The sequence below is a fragment of the Spea bombifrons genome, chromosome 1, assembly GCF_027358695.1.
Source record: "Spea bombifrons isolate aSpeBom1 chromosome 1, aSpeBom1.2.pri, whole genome shotgun sequence".
NCBI classification, from domain to species: Eukaryota; Metazoa; Chordata; class Amphibia; order Anura; family Pelobatidae; genus Spea; species Spea bombifrons.
In genome coordinates, this window is record NC_071087.1 from 55,209,919 (window position 1) to 55,230,583 (window position 20,665).

Here is a 20,665-nt window from a genome sequence, read left to right on the forward strand (position 1 = left end):
GTTGCCTTTGGTCTCTTGTCCAGGTATCCATAAGATAAGACCTTCTTTTATTGTGATATCTTGGACAATCCTTTGGTGTGAAGGCACACATTTACTCCTACCTATACTGTTCAAAAGGAAGAATTTGTTAATCGAGGTCGTAAAAGTACATCTCATAAATCAACCATCTAGTAAATACATATATAAGGGTAATAAATGCATAGTCAGGGCCAACACTAGGATTTCTAGAAGCCTATGCAAACTGCACATACTCCTGCAGGCAGTTCCCTGATAACATTAAAAAGCAGAGCCTCCTACCAGCTCAGGACTGTAGGGAGCTGCCTAGCTTTCCTAAATGGTAGGAGCATATACATAATACATATAAACATTCACACTAGCACACACACATTTATGTGTACTCACATTAAAATATCCTGACTCTATCTTCACACCTCACCATCACCTTATGGCTGCTCCCGATTGAGTGTTTGTTGGACCACCAGTTGCCCTAAGGGACCCCAAATCATGTTTCTGTGGTTTATATTCCTGTCTTGCAAACTGAAATAGACTAAAATGTCTCCAAAAGCAGCATATGAATCCAAAGACATTCAAGAACAGATGAGAAACAAAGTAAATGACATCTATCAGCCTGGAAAGGGTTACAGAGCCGTTTCTATGGATCAGGGACTCTATCAAGCCACGGTGAGAGCCATTATCTACAAATGGAGAAAACTTGAAACAGTGGTGAACCTTCCCAAGAGTGGCCAGCCTACCAAAGTTCCTCCAAGACCGCATCAAACACTCATCCAGGAGGTCACAAAAGAACCCAGACTAACATGTAAAAACTGCTGGCCTCACATCCCTCAATTAAGGACAGTGTTCACAATTCTTCAAAGAGACTGTGCAAAAATGGCATACGTGGGAGAGTTGCAAGGAGAAAACCACCGCTGACCAGAAATAACACATCTTTTATTTTTCATTGATAAATAAATGATAAATAAATGACAAATCCTGGCATTATATGTATAAAATATAATATTCAGTCCTTCTCCATGGGGCTACATGTGCCTCTCATCTGCCAGTGTCTGCCTACCCAGGCCCAGTGCCCCTACTACTACTGCTGCGGCTCCTATATGACCATCTTTACTCTGGGGGAATTTTTAAAGAAAATAAATCTATTATTTATTATAAATTAAAGGTGAGTCTAGAAGGCGTCAGGGACCTTTCCTATGGGGCCGCCCCACAAATTTCATTTTATTTAAAAAAAGACGTCCAAGCCAAACGTCCGTGAAACTCATGGCCTGGAAACGAATCAATTTTGCTCGCGTGCACAAGTCTAAGCCTCCTCTTATAGATCAATACCCTGTTTCATACATGCCAATATGTCATTGGCCTTTGCAGCCGCTGACTGGCATTGTGCACTGTTGCTAAATCTGTATATTATTCCATGATGTTATTTGGCTCCATCCACACAACTCTACTACAAAAGCATAAGAGGTGAAGTGCTCTTGAATTAACCTGTCCCCCCATTCAAGGTAATTACCGTGTACTCCATTTCAAAATACACCCTTAACTTGTCTGTGATCAGACTGCACAGCAACGGACATATAGCATCAATCAATCATCAGATTACTTGTCATTGGACAAAGAATCTCAAGGTGAAAATCTGATTTATTGACAAAAAATAGATTGAAATTAGTTTTCAAATATTCTCACATCATCCCTGTTTCATATGACAATGACTTATGGGAATGAGCCAAGCTTTGACCGGGAAGGAAGTATCACATTCTTCTTAGTGTCCTTCCAGATGTGCAGTGACCTGCGTACTTGGCAATTTGCATGCCGGACCCACAAAGTGTGCAGGGCTCTGGCTCAACTCGGCTCACCCCTCGTTTTTAATGTCTCCCCCAACATTATTACCTAAGAACATGATGGCAATACCAGAAACAAGCAAAGGTACTAACTGATTTATAGCTTTTCTGATGTTTCTCTACATGTCAGGACTAGCCACCAAAATTCATTTCTGATGTTACCGATGTAGTTCCTGCATGCAAAGTGTAACCTTGTTATTCCAGTTTAACAAATACCTTGGAGAGATTTGATTTGCAATTTTCCCAAAACAAACAACCAAAATATGCAAAACACCTATAAGGCACAGTTTCATTTAGACCTCATGATATGATTCCCACACTTGTGGAACAAAGAACAATAAAAATGTAAGACATAACGGTCTGTTTTGATATTGTTTAATACTTTAAGTGATTTCATTGAATTTAGTAATAAGTACAGAAAGATATAGCTGTTGAAAAGCACAATTAAATATTTAGAATGAGCGGAATGCGGTGAGGAAGCCTGTTTAGTGTACACAAAATGGTACTGACTAGATTCAGGTAGTCAAGTCTGATTTGTATGTAATGCTGTGATGCCTGGTTACCATCAAGCGGAGGCAATGTATAGATACTAAAGGAACAGGCATCAGTGGGTTTTAACAATTTGATAACCTTAACCAGGGGTGGTTGTAGGATTTTTGTAGCCTTAAAGAAAAAAGGTTGAGAATGAATCTAGTTATGCAATATCTATGGTCACATTATTTAAAGAAAAATATATTACAACATATAATTGTATGAGGAACCAGTGACCATACGTGAGAGCAATCCAGGTTTGAGCCAGAGCCTCCGAGAGGAACCTTGCTTTTCTGGGTCACTTTCGTCTTTCACTTGGTGGTAGAGAGGTGTTTGGCCATGCCCAGTCACCACCCACCTTAGCCTATTATCTGCCCAAAGGCTTGCGGGGTTAGCCCTGCTCCTATGTATGGCTAGACATGCCCATTCATGAAGCCACTGCCCCAGAAGAGCGAGAGCTCCAGGTAGTCTACCATGGGGAGGTCCCAGGTATGCCTGTTGCCAGTCTACTTTTTATGATGTAATGGGCCCCCTTAATACAATGGGGACACTAAGCGGCTGCTTAATCTTCTTCTATGGAAGCTCCTCACCCCAGCCTTGAGCATTTACAGTATTCCTGTATGTAGCATGGTCAACACAAGGTACATTTAGCATTTGGTATTTTTCTAGTAAAAATTCACATCACATTAGTGTTTTGGGTTTTTTATTTTAATTTGAAGGGTCTAACTGTCAAAATATATGGAAAATCCAAATCTGCACTTATCTGCATAAAAAGCCATTAGCTTTCTGTCAGCATTTACTTTTCTGCGTGCCATATAATTTCAGAGCTGTACATTTCTAGCTAAATGTTTAAGCTCACTTTAATCTGCGGATGTCAGAACATTCGAACATTTTTTCTGCGTGCTGTACTGCTTCACATTTTTACGATAAAGTACATATCTGGGAAAAAGGTAAACACTGTGGTCACCAGAGTAAAACTTGATGACTTAATGCCCTCATAAATTACCAGATTGTTATTAATTTATGGCATGTTTAACTATAAACCAAGAGAGAAATCCTATGTCCCCACTGTTATTGAGGAAGGCCAGCGGGAAATAAGGATAGTAGGGTAACTTCAGCCATAGGGCATCACTGGATTAGGACTTCAGCACTCTCCCAACGTGTGATCATCATCGATGGAATGTGAAATGCGTCTGCCAGAATAATTCATTGGAGAATTACCGAGCCCCAAATAAATACCTTAATATAGTAGTTTGTTCACCATTGCCCTTGCCTACTTGCAAAACATTATTTGTATTATTTACTAATTAAATTATTTACTGATTGGGCATGTTTGTTATAGATGTCAATGCAGGCAGTACACGCAAGTTAATCAGATCATTGTGAAGAAATTGTAATTTAAGTCGAAATAAATGATATAAATGGGGTTAGGTCACTGATCAAATATCCGGTAAGCAATTGACTTAATATAGATGACCGTGCATATAATGTTTAATAAAATGTATTACTAGATGGTAAACTTGCAAACAGGGCCCTCTTTACCTAATGTCTTAGTCTAGTTTTGTCATACACCTTCCATATGTGTATTGTAAGAAGTGCTGTGTAAATTGTGGGTGTTATATGAATAAAAGATAATAATAATAATAATTATAATAATAATGCCATCTTTAATGTACGGATGTAAGTGTAAATTACTAAAGTGATTACTAAAGTGATTTTGCTTACTCATACTCATACTGATGTATTTACTGGTATATATTTTAAATTTAATAAAATATAAAAGAAAAAAATAATAGTATTATTAAATGTTTTTTTTCATCGTTTGTGATTGGCACTCAAGATCTTATTTGCCAAAAATGTATCACATACAAATCTGGCACTTGAAGGGTTAATGACAAGTTACCAATTCACATGTTCACATTTTGGGGGGATCCAACCGTACACACTGCAAAAACAGAACACCGGCAGAAGTGGTACGTGACCTTTATTTGAGCACAAATTACGGAAAGATTTTGACCTTGCTAATGGCAAAGTTTGAGAGAGGTGGAAACATCGCCTGCCTCTTTAGTGAATACTGGGTTTCTAGAACGTTCCTTGTATCACATGATGGCAAAATCCCTGTCCAAAATAAAGTCAGTAATATACATACATAAATTACATAATCCAGATTTAAAAAGAAATAGATAGGTAAATTGATTAGTAATCCAATCCCTGATAAAGGGATAGGACTTTGGACTGTGTTTAAAAATGAATATGTTAATAAGTACACTAATTATGTATTCCATTTAAAATTAAGCTAAAGGCAGGGTTGATTTTGCCAAGATGACAACATAGTTCATTTTAGAGAAAGCCTGGCCAGTGCTGCAGTTGATAGACGTTATGGTGATCTTTTGCAATCCGGCTAAGTATTTGCTTATGTTTATTAACATGTTCTAGATCATAGTGTATGTCTGACGTCAAAGCCGAAGCCGTAAGACGGAAAGTCATGTCATGTCATGGGAGCTTTCTTATTTGTTTGATGTTCTATTGATATCCAATAGAAATACAATGGTGTTGCTTGTTTGTCCAGTTGATAAGTAAGCACAGTGATAAGTAAGCACAGTGGAAGCACAAACACATCAATTCTTAAGAAACAAAGTCAACCTGTAAACACAGTACAGATAACTTAAAGGCAAAATGCTAGATTATCAGGAGTCAAAAACACTATCATTTCTAATGGCTGCTCCATGCAGTGTCCTGTTTATACAATTAAACTAAACAGATATGTGAGTTAAGTAGGACCGGACTGTCCAAAAACAATGGAGGTCACCATTGTTTGGTAACCATTCTTATTCAAACCCTATGGCAATGCTAATAAAGTCCCCCCCCCCCGACTTTGATTCAAGAGTATTCCTCTGGCTGATTAAGGTTGAGAGTTTCTATTGTTTGCCACAAAGCCATATGCTAATAACATTGTGTAATTGGTAGATTGGGGTAAAATAACAAGCACAGATCATAAACCAAGCATATAGCTGTCAAAAACCATTGTTATGAACCTTAAATGATACACTGTTGAGGAATATGTTAGTGCTTAATAAAGAAACATTATTAATAACATTAAATATGATGTTTTATAGTGCACTGTGTCTTAAAGATGCATAGACGCGTGATCACACAAGAGGTTTTGCCTGGTTTTGCAGCAGGAAGACTACCGCCCCCCTGGACTACCAGCCCCTGGATCCTAGGCTAGGATATGTCTCAGACTCTTAATGCAGTAATTATCAACTGACCATATATGGAGTTTACTTTTTCCATAATATTTGCTTGATATGGGCAATCTAAATATGACCATTACACTATATTAAATAAAAACACAGACATATTGGCATCGAGATAAAAGGCCATAGCAATCACCAAACACTATGGCAATTTATTAACATACAGTAATAGAGTCTATAAAACAATTTATCAAACTTGTTGGCTTGAACGTGCTAAAGTCCCTGATAGTATTAACAGACAAAGACATTGGCACAACATCCCCTTGCACTTGGGTCTATTCACCTATAAGTCAAGTGGCAGACAGTATGTAGGTGGTCCCCCCTTTGCAGCTATAACAGCTTCCAATTTTCTGGGAAGGCTTTCCCCATTCATCCAGTAGAACATTTGTGAGGTCAGGCACTGATGTTGAATGAGAAGGCCTGGCTCGCAATCTCCATTCCGGTTCATCCCAAAGGTGTTTGATGAAGTTGAGGTCAGGGCCCCGTGCGGGCCAATAAAGTTCTTCCACACCAAACTCACCCAACCATGGTGGAATAGAAATGGGCCTTCTTGAAACGGTTACAACAAAGTTGGAAGGATAGCATTGTCCAAAATGTCTTTGTATACTGAAGGGGGCATACTAAGACATTTTGGACAATGCTATGCGCCCAACTATTGATATAACGTTCCCCTTCATTTACTAATAGATACCTTAAATCAATGGGGGGTCCTAAGCAGGGGCAGGCTGACCCTAAGGGCAGATGAATCAACAGAAATCAATGTGATATCAACTTGCATTAAAGGCATACTCCAGCCATCATAAGCACTTTGATGCATATGATGGCTGCATGGTCTCTTTAAAATGTAAGTTCATTGAAGATATATTTCATGAAGGAAATGTTTTTGGCTGGTGCTTTCCTACCACTGATTGGCTGCTTTAAGCTGCAAATTGGTGGCAAGAATCGCTGGACCATGAAGGAGGAGTACAGCTGCAGAGCTATCACAGGTAAGTGCTTTATTTTGTTATTTTTCCTTTCTTTTTGAAGAATGCTAATTTAAGTACTTTTTAGTGGGGGTGTCAGTGGTAAATCATTTAACGACAGACAGCTCATTATACACAAATTGTATCTGAGCTCACATAAGGTTTGGTAACCTAATTTGGCAAAGTTCAAGATGTAGTGGCAGAGCCCTAGGACTGAAACAACTGTATAGATGGAAACCTTCAGTCCCTCTCACTTTTCACTTCACTTTCTAAGCACATGACTGCATTATATATCATTATGTAAGAAGCAGAGTTTTTACGTATTTATGCATGAGCTCACTATGAAATAAGTCGAAATATTATCTGTCATTCCTACCAAACTGATCAAAAACATTAAATTCCACATATTATTGCTGACATTTTATTCTCTAACTGCCACAATATGCACGAGCACCTAGTGCATGGCCTTTGCAATAAGTATCACATGCAATTAACAGAGTTCAGTGGACTTTGATCACTTTGTAAACATTATTACACTTACATTTTTACACTTTTATTGCTGCTGCATATTTTCTTCTTCTATCCAGGAACTGATTGAGATGAATGATAATTCTACAAGTCTGCATACAAAATACTTTAACTTTACTATTTGGTTTGGCAGTAAGCATACCTGGGAAGTGGGAACTTCCCAGCACAGACTACTCAAGCTCTCCTTCTGGTGGTGTGGCTTCTTGAAGGGTCAGAGCTAGCAGTGTGTAGGGTGAGGCCTCCCCAGAAAGCCTTCAGTGGGCGCTGAGAAGGCATGAAGTAGGCCAATAGTGTATCCAGGGACCTGTCGAAGGTCCTGCTGGTCAAACATGGGGACTCCAGGCCAAACATAGAGAGTTTTCAGGTTTGGTGCAAGATTCCCACACAGTCTTCACTGACGTATACTAGGACATGAAGATAAATATTCATGATATGTCCCAGTTAAGAATTTTGGAATGTCAGGGTGAGAAAGTACCGTATATACTGTATAAAATTAAAAACCTATTTTATATTTTATTACCATTTTGGTGCCATGATTTGAAATTTGACTTCCATGGGCTGCAAACATGTTTGTTTCTGGCATCGACAGGGTTTTAGATGTTTCTCTTCAATGTTATCTGCACAGATTCCAAATATCTGACATCATGGGTGCCTCGGAGGACTTAACATTATACATATTTACAAATTCTTACCTTGACATTTCAGAATCAACACCAGAAGTGGTGAATGCAGAATACACATATTCTCTGAGCTTCAAAGAGGCAGTGACCAGCTGCGCCATGCTGCAGACTAGTACTGCTTATTCTTAATCTGGAATCTTGCACTGTTAGCCAGCACAGTTGAGGTACTGATTGTATATCTCTGCTTTGGAATTGAGGTTTTAGGTTACATGTATCACCCTGAGTTTTTTTGATTTCTCTGAGTAAAAAATCACAAATGCTAGTTGAGCATTACTAGAGCTCTAACTGACATTAGTGTTGGCCATCCCTAAATCAAAATAACATATAAATATACTGAATGTTTTTTTATCCTGATGTCAATTACAATGTGGCAAGTGTCTAAACCACAATAATAAAAAATATAGAAATAAATACATTGGACACCTCGGCATCCATGTGTACTGGATAAAGAGGACATCAGTGCTCGGAAGGTAATATAGGATAGAATCTTATGTGATGGGATTGGGAGTTTATCAGTACACTACAAAAAAAAAAGTCATCATACTCACGGGACTCCTGAAGCCACAATTTACTGTCACTAATCCTTTTTAATATAATATGCAGATTAAAATATATTAAATAACAGAAAACCTTTACTTTTCCTCTCACTGATCTATGAGCCTAGAAAGTTTTGGCCTCTGAAGTGACTACAAATTCAGGAGTGCGTTTTATCTCCGGATGAGTAAAAATTAAATAGTTCTATTTATTCCTACAGTAAGTAAAGTGCCAAACACACACCAGGACAGGCTCTGCCACACCGACACCTGAACACACACACCAGGACAGGCTACACCACACAAACACACACACCAAGACAGACTCTGCCACACCGACACCCAAACACACATACCAGGACAGGCTCTGCCACACCGACGCTCAAACACACACACCAGGACAGGCTCTGCCACACTGACACCAAAACACACAGCCAGCACTATGTGCATTCATCTCCCCAGCCTGCCCCTCAGTATTGATTTATGAGAAGAGATGACCCCAGCTTGTCCCCCTTGTGTATTGATGCCTTCAGTCCCTACGTGTATTTGTGCCCTCCAGCCAGCCCCACAATGTGTATTTATACCCCAGCCACTACCCCCTAGTATTGACTTATGTGATTTCCCCGCCAGCCCCCTCTTGTGTATTGTTGCCCCTACTATACTTATGCCACCCAGCCTTTTTTTAGTTACTTTAGTTTTTTCCGAACTGCTCTTTGCTCTCCGTTGAAGTCCGTGTGAGCCCGCCTCACTGAGGCATTAGGCGGCATGGCGTCTACAAGCCAGGCATTCTAACATGCATACATTTGTGATCGCAGATATACGTTTCCTTTAATAGTTGATAGTATTCCCTTTAGATAAAGTGAGCTCAAAAACCTTAGTGGGGGGTCAAATGAGTCACTTTAATGTCAATACCTGGTAAATCACACTACAAGATCTGTATTTCATTCACATCCTGTATAGGCATGACTTGAAAGCATATACGAGCTAACAATTAAAGACCAAGCAGATATAACATGGACATTCTTTGTACAACTGTAACCATTAACAGACAGATAATGCCAAGTTACAAAGAGCATTTAGCTAGAAAATGATAGTTCTTATAGAAAAGCTACAGTATGTAATTCATGCACACAGTCATTACTTGTTATAAACCTGGAGCCATTCATTCTAGCGAGACCAGTAATATAATGCACCTTTCACAAAGAGAGGAATTCTTGTGGCCATTAAAGCTCCATGATCAGGACAAATTTTGTATGAAGGATAAAATTGCATGTGATTACAAAAAGCAGCTGGTGAATGGAAAAATGGAAAACAAAAATAATGTGATACACACACACAACTCACATAACTCACAATAAATAACTCACAATAAAAGTGCATTACATTTTAGATTTTAGCTAAGATAGTCAGAGGAGTACCAAAGAATGGGGCTTTGTGGTGCTAGAGCAGAACTGAATTTGAATCTGGATTTGTGGTTATATGTGTAGAAGATGTGGTATGATATACAAATCATGTCATTTAGGGTGATCTATTTAGGTACGACAGCTTAAAAGTAATTTGCCCAGTATGAAAAAAGGTTACCCATAACCATACTGTCAGGAAACCGGGTCCATACAGATGACTGTAAAGACCCAGAGCGCCCAAAGATGGAGTTCAGGAGGTATTGCGCAGTAGTGGAGATGGCCTGATGCAGGGCGACTGCACTCTCCCAGGTGGGCATCTAGGGTTGAGCAGCCACATACCAGCACCATGACATAGCAGCGGCTGTAGTCCAGAACAGAGCAGAACGAAACTTGGCTGGATGTGGAAATCCGAACAAAACTTGGATCTGGCAAAACAAACAAAACTTGGAGATATCCTGCAGGCACCCTGGCGCAGGCATGAGACATAGCACTGGAATCATGTCAGGATGCTGTAGGCTGGGACCACAGAAGCTGGGCTGGGATCAACAGAAACGTAGCAAGCAAGGAGGACCGAGCAAGGAGCAAGGAGGACAGAGCAAGGAACAGGGAGACTGAGCAAGGAACATAACCATACAAGACATACATGATACAGGGCACAACAAAGGAGAGGGAACAAGGCAAGGAACACAGGGGAAGGGGTGAGGAGCCGAATCCTCGGACGCTTCTCCTTTAAGCAACGATAGGACATCTAAACTGGGACATGGGGAGAGGAGAGAGGTACCGAAATCCTTAGACGATACAGGGAAGGAGGGCAAAGGTACATTAGAGACAGACGCACATGGATACAGGAACTAGCCTAGGACTATGTGATAACAATTGGAGATTCCGTCACATCTTATGGCCATAGTATGCTTAGCGCACCACTACGCCAAAGTACTCCAATGACGGTGGGTCCTAACGCTAAATTCCTGCCTACAGAGGTACTAAACAAACCAAACATGAAACCCAAACACATAGCACTGAGACATACCAGACTGCAGACTGAGACAAACAGAACACACGGGTGGGGCACACCTAATAAAGGAAACAGAGCTGAAGCAAAGAGCAAGTCTGGAATCAAGGGATGGAAGATCAGAACAGAGCATACGGAAATCCAGGAATGGATTAAAGCAAGACAAGAAGGGAAACAAAAGACATGCAGCTCCGCAGCCTGGGTAGAGCGTGACACATACCTTATGTATGCAAAAAGAATACTTGATTTCATTAACTTTAGCAATGAACCCTGACTAATATTATATTCTATTTTCTGTATCAATCAACCTTTACAAAATTATTGTAATTGTACAATGCATATACTGTTATACTAGGAGATGGCTAGGCCTACTTTGCCCAGAGATACAGGAGTGTAGGAATCCTATGCGGATAGGCCGTATCTTGCGCTTCCCGCTAGCCAATCGGGGGGGGGGGGGTAGTTCGACTAGTAGAGGAAGAGGAGGCAGGGCAGAATTCTTATAAGTAAGGCTTTAGGTAGTAGGATGGTGTCCAGTACTGACAGATGTTAGGTAGACTGGTACAGGTAACAGCAGGTGGACAGGTGCTTGCGGACATCAGGTGAACTGTTATTGGCAGCAGTGGCAGGACATGTACTTGTGAACTGGAATGGGCAGTAGTGAGTTCAAAGGTCAATGGTAACCAGCATACAACGGGTTAATGAAATATCAACTGGAGGGCAAACCAAGAAACAAAGTCTAATAACCCCCGGAGGGGATGGGGGGCATGGTAAGGTAAGGGCAGCAGAGGGACCAGAGGTCAGACAAGGACAGGAACAGGTAACGGGCTGGTTCAAGTTCAGGTAGGGTATCAAACGCCATGTTGCAGCTAGAAACTCCAAATTACAACTGAGCAGTAGTATAAATAGTCCAAGTGCAGCCTCACTCCAATCTTATAAATATGCAGGGCATAGCTCCTTTAAGACTCCCTTCTACCCACGCAACCTGCAGCTCAGCTGACGGATGCTTAGAGCAGCAGGTGCTCGGCCACCCACTGACCAGGTAAGTTGGTGTTCTGACATTGGCATTAAAAACTTGGTACTTGTGTATAATAGAAGATGAACAGCTGAACAGTGATGGGTGATGTTCTCCACAATACAACTTAGCAGGTGACAGTATCATAAACAATGATTTTTTTTGCCAAGATACATTAAGAGATTTCTGGCATTGCAAATGGATCTGTAAATTTGCAGCAGCAGCCCTACAGTGTTTTGCATTATCCATGTCATTAATGGTGTGAGTTCCAAAGTAGCACAGAAACCCCAACCCGTGTGGGATCCCCCTAAATCATAGAAGTAATAACCCTCAATGCAGCTTTGTCCAAAAAGCAGAAGTCAATGCAGAAGTATTCACTGGCACCTCATGCAAAGCTATGCATAAAATGCTAGGAATGTCTTGTTTCAGATGATAAAACACCATCAATGTGTTCTCACAGAGGAATGTCTTAGTATTTCACGGCAAACTACCATTACAGCCATGGAGACAAACACGCCTTCATGTTTTTAGGTTTCTGTTAGCAACAAGAATGCAACAATGTACATTACCATTCAAATGTTTGTCGTCACGTCCTTGTTTTTTAAAGAAAAGCAAAAGACATTGTTAATGTTACAAAATGCTATTGTTGCTGGAAACTGCCAATTTTTAATGGAATATCTTCATAGGCGTACAGAGGCCCTTTACCAGCAACCATCGCTCTTGTGTTCCAATGGCACGTTGTGTTAGCTAATCCATGTTTGAGTTTAAACGGCTAATTGATCATTAAAAAAAGTCTTTTGTAAATATGGCAAATGCTCAGTAGGCCATTGGCCTATAGAGCCACATACTTACATTTACTGATGCTCCAGAGAGATATTGGGTGTGTGGTTGCCTGCTGGATACTCACGACTGTGTGCCACAGGAGTCTAACAAGTGCCAAGGCTGCCTTTCTCCCCCATCGCCGGCCCTGTATCAAGCATATTCTTTTGATCCGTACCTACAAATACCTCAAAAATTATTTAAATAGTAAATTATTGCCTCCTGAGCCGGTCTAAAATTCTTCAAACAGGGCTGCTCTGACTTCGACTGTCCCACTTGCGGAGGAGGGAGCACAGTGGGGTCACATAACATCATGTTACAAAGGCTCCAGTCAAGGTTGTGATGATATGGGAGGTGTAATTGATAGATGAAGGAGTGTATTTTAGTGTAAGTGTGTTTTAGAGTTAGTGTGTGTTAGGGTTTACGTAGGTGTAAGTATTAGCATGCGCGCGTGTGTGTTATAATGAGTGTGTGTATAAGTGTGTGTTACAAGCTTTCAATACTATTTAGGCTCTTATTCATGCATATTGCTTAAAGAAGAGACCAAAGTAGTCATGAAAGCTTGCAATCAAATGCAATCTATTTAATCAATCAAGGTATTCACCAAAATAATTATTTCCACCGCTAAAGTATTATTATTATATTCTTTCCACAGTGTTTTACTACGTGTACAGTGAACATTTTAAAACTTATCTTTAGACTCTTTTGTAGGATGCAAGTAGACAACTACAACTATGCCATCCTCCCTGTCTCCATAGAAACAGATTAAAGGAGAGCGCAGGCTGTAATTACACAAAGGTGTGACCATTCTTTGGCTGCTAATTTTAGTATCTGATGTATCTAACTATTTTTTTTATCCGTCATTGAGTCACAAAGTAAGTAGTCAATAGACTGCATAATTAAACAGTGACAAATACATGGACTAATTATTATCAACTGAGCGGCTTGTTTATGGTCTTCTATGGCCATCTAATTATACATGTGGCCACCAATGTAGCTGCAGGGGTAAAAGATCTGTGCGAGTTGATGCACATATCTCTTCTCAAACCCCACGGAGCATCTGACTCGATATCCAGTGCGGGGCAGAAAAGGAGACAGAAGGTAGGGAAGACATTGAGAGTGAGCATGAGAGACAGAGTGAACGAGGGGGATTGAGAGAATGAAAAAGCGTGAGTTAGAATGTAAATTCAACGAAAGCAACAAAAGGCAAACGAAAATTCTGAGCCCTCTCTTTTGTTTTTGTCTGTTTTGACTTCAAGTTCAAAGGCCAAGTCATAAAATTTCTCAGTAAAGTAAATTCCCTATTAGGCTATGTAGAGAAATTCCAAAAGTATCTTAAATGTCAGGATGCTTGGCAACCATTAGACATGTTTCTGTGAATGGACTTCATCTTCTGGATTAGTATACACCTTCAGCACCGAAATGGTTTGGCCTTATGCGTAGTACCACAGTGGCTCTGCACAGTGATGATTTTCCTGTATAGTAAAGGTTTTTGGCCTAACAAATATAATTTAAAGATTATGGTTTCCTGATTTTCCTTGACGTCTACATTTTTTTGCTTTGAAAGTTGTTGACTGCGTTTGCTTTTACCTTCTTTGTGGGAGAAATTGTTTACCATTTTGTATCAAATTATTTTTCACTGTTGCTTTTTGGATACATTTCTCCATTGGGCAGAAACAATCCGTTTCATGCCAAGCATCTCTCTACAGCCATACTCATTTTAAGTAGTTGAAAACAACCCGTACACTCACTTAAACCAAGAGTATAGGATGTCATTTTACAGCCTGGCCTGCTGAGCAGTTGAACAAGTCAAACTGGATCTACCCTAATGAAAAGATGATTCAGAACATGCAGCAACCATAGCACTAGCCACAGGGCAAGGTGGTCCATATCTGAACCCATCTTTAGATTTGGAGAGACGTCCAGGTTATTCCAAAGGGATCGAATACAAACAAGAAGGTATGTGACTAGCTCAATGGCATAAAAATAACCTACCCTACAATGCTGCATTGCCCTGGACCGTCTCAGATTTTAGCTAACTGTTGCCATTACAGAAGTAAAATTTCCATCAGCATACAGATTAACCCCAACAACTAAAGCAGATTAACTGCAAACACAAAGCAAATTTCCAACCAACAACCTCAGGTGCATGTTTTGGGCTTCATGGTCCTCATCGCTGTGGTTTGCTTCCCTCTGGACTCAATGAGCCATCATAATGCCAGGTGGGGCCACCACAGACTTAAAGGCAGAAAAGCCTATTTTAAAAAATCTTCTTTAACCCTTGCAATATTAAAGACACTTGCTGTGTGATGCAGATGTTTGAGCTTTTCTTCTAAAACCAGGTTTCCCTATAATGCATGAAATGCTACACAAGCAGTAACGAGTTAATTTTGAACATCCAAAAAAGTCTAAAAATATAAATAACAGTACCAATTATCATTCAGTGTGAAAAACGTGCATGCGTGATCAAGTAAGATTTTCTGTTTCTGCAGAAGAGGACAACTCAGCTAAATTGATTTCATTGATTTAGAGGGACAAATCACAGTCATATTTTAGGGATAGAATCTTCTATGACCTTATGACACTGACTTATATACTGATTATTTTCCAAAGAAAAAACAAACCATTTTTATGTCAGATTTTCACATATAAAAGCATCAAGCATACTAGACAAAATATAGCACTGTTCATTTAAAGTATACACTTCAAGTAACTAAAGACCTGTATATGTAGCCGCTGAAATGTAAGCATTAGATTGTACCCATACTGGTCTAAAGCAGGCAGTAAGACCTTTTAAAGGGATAGTTTAATGCCCCTGACAGCCTCACCAAACAATAACACATATTAAAGTGGCGTGTGATTACATGTCCCATTTGTTATTTTTTTTTTTTTAATAAAATCACCTACCTTAGGAAAAACCTGTAGCCAATCAGTAGAAGAAAACATCTCCTTTGCACGTAGGTGATGGGGGAGGTCTCCTTACATCCCCCTGTGTTGTGTTTACAGCACAGAAGATGACTGGTGGCATGTCAGGACATGCTTTCAGCCAAAGACATCTCCTCCTCTGAAAATAGCAAGGGGTAGGAAAAGGCAGAATACCCCCATGCATTTGCAAGAGGGTCACCATGTAAACGTTAAGAGACTTCTCAGCTATTAAATGTATTTAAGTGTAAATTATGGATGGAATGTCCCTTTAATAAGAGCCCATCATTTGAGGTAGACTCTCAGCATATACATTCTTTATACAGCTAACGCATCTTCTTCAGATCTTTACAGCAGAGCTTGACAAAATCCAGAACCCGAGGAACTATTGCTACTGTGAGTGTTTCTGCAGACTCCAATCAATTTACAATTGTTTACACAGAGTCTCTGAACAAACTTTACAACGTCTACCTGGCTCCTAAATTCTACAAATGTGTAACCTTTCTTCTAATCTCATCATATTATAATAGCAGAATATTTTTGTTAATTTTTTGTTTCTTTCAAATTCTCGCCGGAGGTTAGGCCACATACATAATGTGGCTGTTGTAGTGCTGAGTTAGCGCAAAATCTGTCTGCTTTATACACTTTAACACCAAGTCAAACAAAACTCATCATTAAAAAAATATATAAATAATCTTTATTCACATTTATTACAATTCAAGTTTTAGCCCATTTCAACCAGTCACACAGTGTGCGAGGAATCTTCTCACTTGATACAAGATGTCTCTGGAACACATCTTGGAAGAGAAATACCTGATTGTCACACTTTAAACATCCAAAAAAGGAAATCAAACCCCAGTGCAAAGACCTTTCTTTTTCTTAGCTGGGTATAAGAAAAATTCATGTAAGTGTGACCATAACGGTCGAGAAAAATAGCTAGAGTTTTGAAGTATTGTTGTGCATTTCCCCATGAAGGTTGTGAATGAGCATTCCTGATTGTGCTGTCACCTAGATTTTTTGTTACTAAAATCGGCCAGTGCATTAGACAAAGTGTGATACACATATAAAAATATAACAAGAGTAGCAGAATTTGGCTGCATAAGCAAAACCATTCTAACACCAGGGGAAAAGAAGATTGTCAATTATTGTCCTCCTCCACAGGAGAATATTTTCATACAATTGATAATCTGCAAAGTCAGAAATGATTACTCACATTTCATTCTCTGATGTGGCTAACTAATACCATTTTCATTCTTGCATTTCTTTTGCACCATAGTGTATCTGTGGGCCATGGTTGTTATTACAATAAGGCTCCATACATTATTGCTGATAAAATAGAAATTCACACTACATAAGCCTTTCAATACCACAGGCTTGTGCTACAGAAATGGGCAACTCATGAGCCATTTAGAAAACATCTCTACTTATGGAACAACATATTTAGTCCATATCTGCGTGCCCTTGACATACACATATATAATGATACAAGGTAGGTAACAGAGAAAGACAGTCTGATGGTCAAGAGGGGATGAAGAAGACCTGAAACCAGAACTGGCACAATGCTTATGAGAACGTGTGTTCTGAAGAATGTGTTAGCTCCTGCCCAGTTTGAGGACCTTGGTCCTGATTGATCTTGTGCGCCAGTTGGCTCACCCACATTGAGGCAGCAGATACCCATAATGCAGCATTCTGAACACAGAATGCGATATGTTATCTCAACAAGAGTACCAGTCTCTTGAAATGAGTGCATCAAGTTAGAATACGGATGGATGTCATTTTAGCTTTAGATCTGTTATATAGTTCTGAGATGTTTCTTTTCATTGTCTTAACACACCTTAGAATGCATTCTCAAGTGAGCTGCTCCCCTGTTTGGTATAGATGTGGTGCATTGCCACGGCATGTTAATGTACATTTCATATCATAGAAGGACCCAAAATGCACACTGGATTTAAAATGGATTATAAAGTGATTGGGAAAAAATGCCAGAAACTCTAACATTATAGCTAAAAGTAAATGATTTGTGACCTACAAAGTGACACAAACCATTAGTCATACTGTAGCAGACACTACAAAATATTGCGATTTGTTAATGTTACTTTATCTAAAAACAAAACCTCTGACTCAATCTGACATTTGTTAAGTGCGTAGTCGGTTAAATACACTTAGAACAGACCCAAGCCACAATCAAACCTGGAAGCACGGTTAAATCCACCGCATTCCCAGTATGTGATCGAGGAATGTGCTACAAAACTCCCTGGCTTCCAACGCATTTACATGGCAGAAACGGTATTTCTCAGTCGCTATAGATTTCTCTTTCCCTCAATGCAGGGAGATTATTAGCTCTCCATTTTTGATGCTGGGGCTTAAGGAAAGCGGCCAGCGAGGTTTTTCGGTTTAGCTGAGCTGATCTATTTGGTGCATTTATACTGTGAGCTATAGGCAAGGCCTGGGCTGGGAATATAGTTTTACCCCTTGGTGCTCCAAGCAGCTGCCAGACCTCTCCAGATGTTGTGCAGCTCAGATATTGCCATGCTCTCTTTCCACTGTTATCTCTCAGCTTTACATTCACTTTGAGCTTTTCCACAAGCATGGTGGCAACTTTATGATGTCCATGGATGGCAGCAATGTGTAAAGCGGTATATCCACAACTTGTCTTTACATTCATATCCAGTTCAATCCCTGCCTTCTTGGCACCTGCTACAACTTTTTGGAACATCTCCATACAACCGTGTTTGGCCAACCAGTGCAGAACAGTGTACCCGGAGATGAAATCCTTCCTTAAAGCCAAATTAGGGTCCATATTGAACAGTCCATAAACTTGAAGCCAGGACCCGGAAGCAGATTTAACAAGCCAATCGTGTTCTAATGGATCTAAAGGTACTAACGAAGATTTATAATTACTATTTTTTTTATGATCGCAATCCTTTTGTCCTTTTGGTACGTGCAGTGTCACCGTGTTTTGGTTGCCAAAAGGGAGCTGGTCATTTACAACAAAACTATTGGATGTAACAGATTTTACAGTTAGGAGTCTGTCGATATCTGGTGGTGGGGCCACCACTGCAATATTGGATGATTTCTTTGATCTAGATGGACGCCGCCTTTTCCTGTATTCTCTGTCAAGTAATTCATCATCCGAAGATGACATATTTTCCCGCAAATGAGCACGGGTTCTATTCCTGGGGACATTGCCAGCCAGCTCAAATAATATAGGTGCTTGATCTGTCAGGAATGATTTGGCAATGTAAGGTGATTTATGGGTCTCAGTTAATACACGAGGTGTCATCGGCTGCACCCTAGCTTTATCTGCGATGCCCAGAGAGTTCTCACGTTGTGGCTTATTGTACTGTTCGATTATACTAAGGACTTTAGTGTTTGAGGGGCAGCTCCTGGAGGTCTCAGATTTTGGTTCAATGAAATGATCATACTTTTCATTGTTTGAGTCACTGGAGATCTCCTCCTCATCCCTGTGCTCTGTGTCACAGTCCCCACCTTCCCCACTGTCACTGCCATCACTGCCACAGCTTTCTTGGTCCACAAAGTCCTCCAAGTCCTGCAAAGAGAGTTGGCATCTGATACTTTTGAAGATGGGCATATCCAGCATCCACATGCCATGCAGTTCATTATAAGGCAGAGGAGGAGAGGGGTCAGGACTTACTGGTTCATACTCTGCCAGCAGCACATCTGGAGGAGGGATATCTGATTCATGTGGAAGCAGCAGGGAGGGGGAAGGGTGATCTGTATTCATGTACCTGGAGGAGGAAAGGACTACAGGCTGCCCCTGATAAAGGCTATCACAGGGTTGCTCTCTATACACATTACTGGGCTGTTCATGTGCAAAGTGCACCTCCTGGGGTAAGCTACCCTTCAGCTGTACACTTAATTGATTACATTCACTGCATGACATACACCCTTGTCTTTGTTCTTGTAGATCCCTGTAAGTTGCACTTACAAAAGCAGGATTAGCTGTGTCTGTCTTGCTCTCCTGTCTCCGGGGGCTCCTTGAGGCTGGAGAAGGCTCGTTGGGCAGGGGCGAGTAGGAAGAGGCGCTGCTGTTGGGTGATGAGATGCTTTTGGGTGGCGGGGATAAGTCCTTCGGCGATCGGGAGCTGGTGGGTGTCAAATCGGGCGTTAAATGTCCCTTAGGAGAAGAGGCATCCCATGCCTTCCCATTCACAGCTCCGGTGATTTCCCGGCTCCCGGGATGCTTGTGTGGAGGGGTCACGTTTATCTGCCGTAAATGTCCAGAGGTCTCGGGGTTCACCTCCCATCCAGCCTGCTGTCCACTGCCCTCCAATTCCGCGGGGTGTCTGTTCCGTCTCTCGCCCACCTGAGGTCCCGTGCATGCCTGCCCTCGCACGGCTGAACTCTCACCCCGATCGGCCCTTGAGCTGTCGCCGACACGACCAGGTTGGTGTCCCAGATCAGGTGGGGTTGGTGGCCGCAGGTCCTCTCCCAACAGATCCTGGTACTTGCTCCTCAGCACCACGTACTTGACACCCCCTTCCTGCTTTACCACCGCCACCGAGTTCACAAAGCGCTTGAACCTCTCTCTGTGCTTCAGCAGCTGCTCTGCAGACACCTGGGGGTCCCTCAAGAAGCCCTTAAAATGCGCCAGCAAGGAGGCATTTGGCACCTTCCCACCACCTTGACATAAAAAGTCCAGCACCTCTTCCTGGCTCAGCGCCTTGGCCATCATCGCACAGACACAAAAGGGTGGTCTCCGTCACAGTCCAAGTTGCGGGCAGAGGTCGGACATGGTGCTCTGATGCTCCCGTCTGGGCGCAGTAACTTTCTGTAGCCTCCCCACCTAAGTTGCACTTAGTCACAGTTTCACCTGCTCTCCCAGCCCCTCCTCTCTCTTCGCTGAAGGGCAGAAAATGGCCCTTTGCCTTTGCTTTCTAAAACACCCATCTCCACCCTCTTTTTTATTCCCTCCAACCCTTACAATGAATAACATTTCCCTCCCTCCCTCCTCCATCCCCGTCTGACTGAGGCGGCATCAGACAATCGCTGCTGTGAGGGAGGCGCGGAGGGAGGAGCGGAGAGCAGGAATGCCACGGCGAGCCCTCGCTGCAAGGTGCACGCAACACAACCTGTACACAACACAACCTGCACATAACACAACACAACCTGTACAGTGTCCACAACCTGTCCAC

General features: G+C 41.2%; 1 protein-coding gene across 1 annotated transcript; it reads right to left on the bottom strand.

The window, feature by feature from the left end:
- Window positions 1-16,056: 16,056 nt before the first annotated feature.
- On the bottom strand, window positions 16,057-20,366 carry SOWAHB (sosondowah ankyrin repeat domain family member B). Its single transcript, XM_053461660.1, has one exon. It carries the CDS (start codon window positions 20,203-20,205, stop codon window positions 17,803-17,805), a length of 2,403 nt encoding a protein of 800 aa, XP_053317635.1. The 5' UTR covers window positions 20,206-20,366; the 3' UTR covers window positions 16,057-17,802.
- Between the last annotated feature and the right edge of the window lie 299 nt (window positions 20,367-20,665).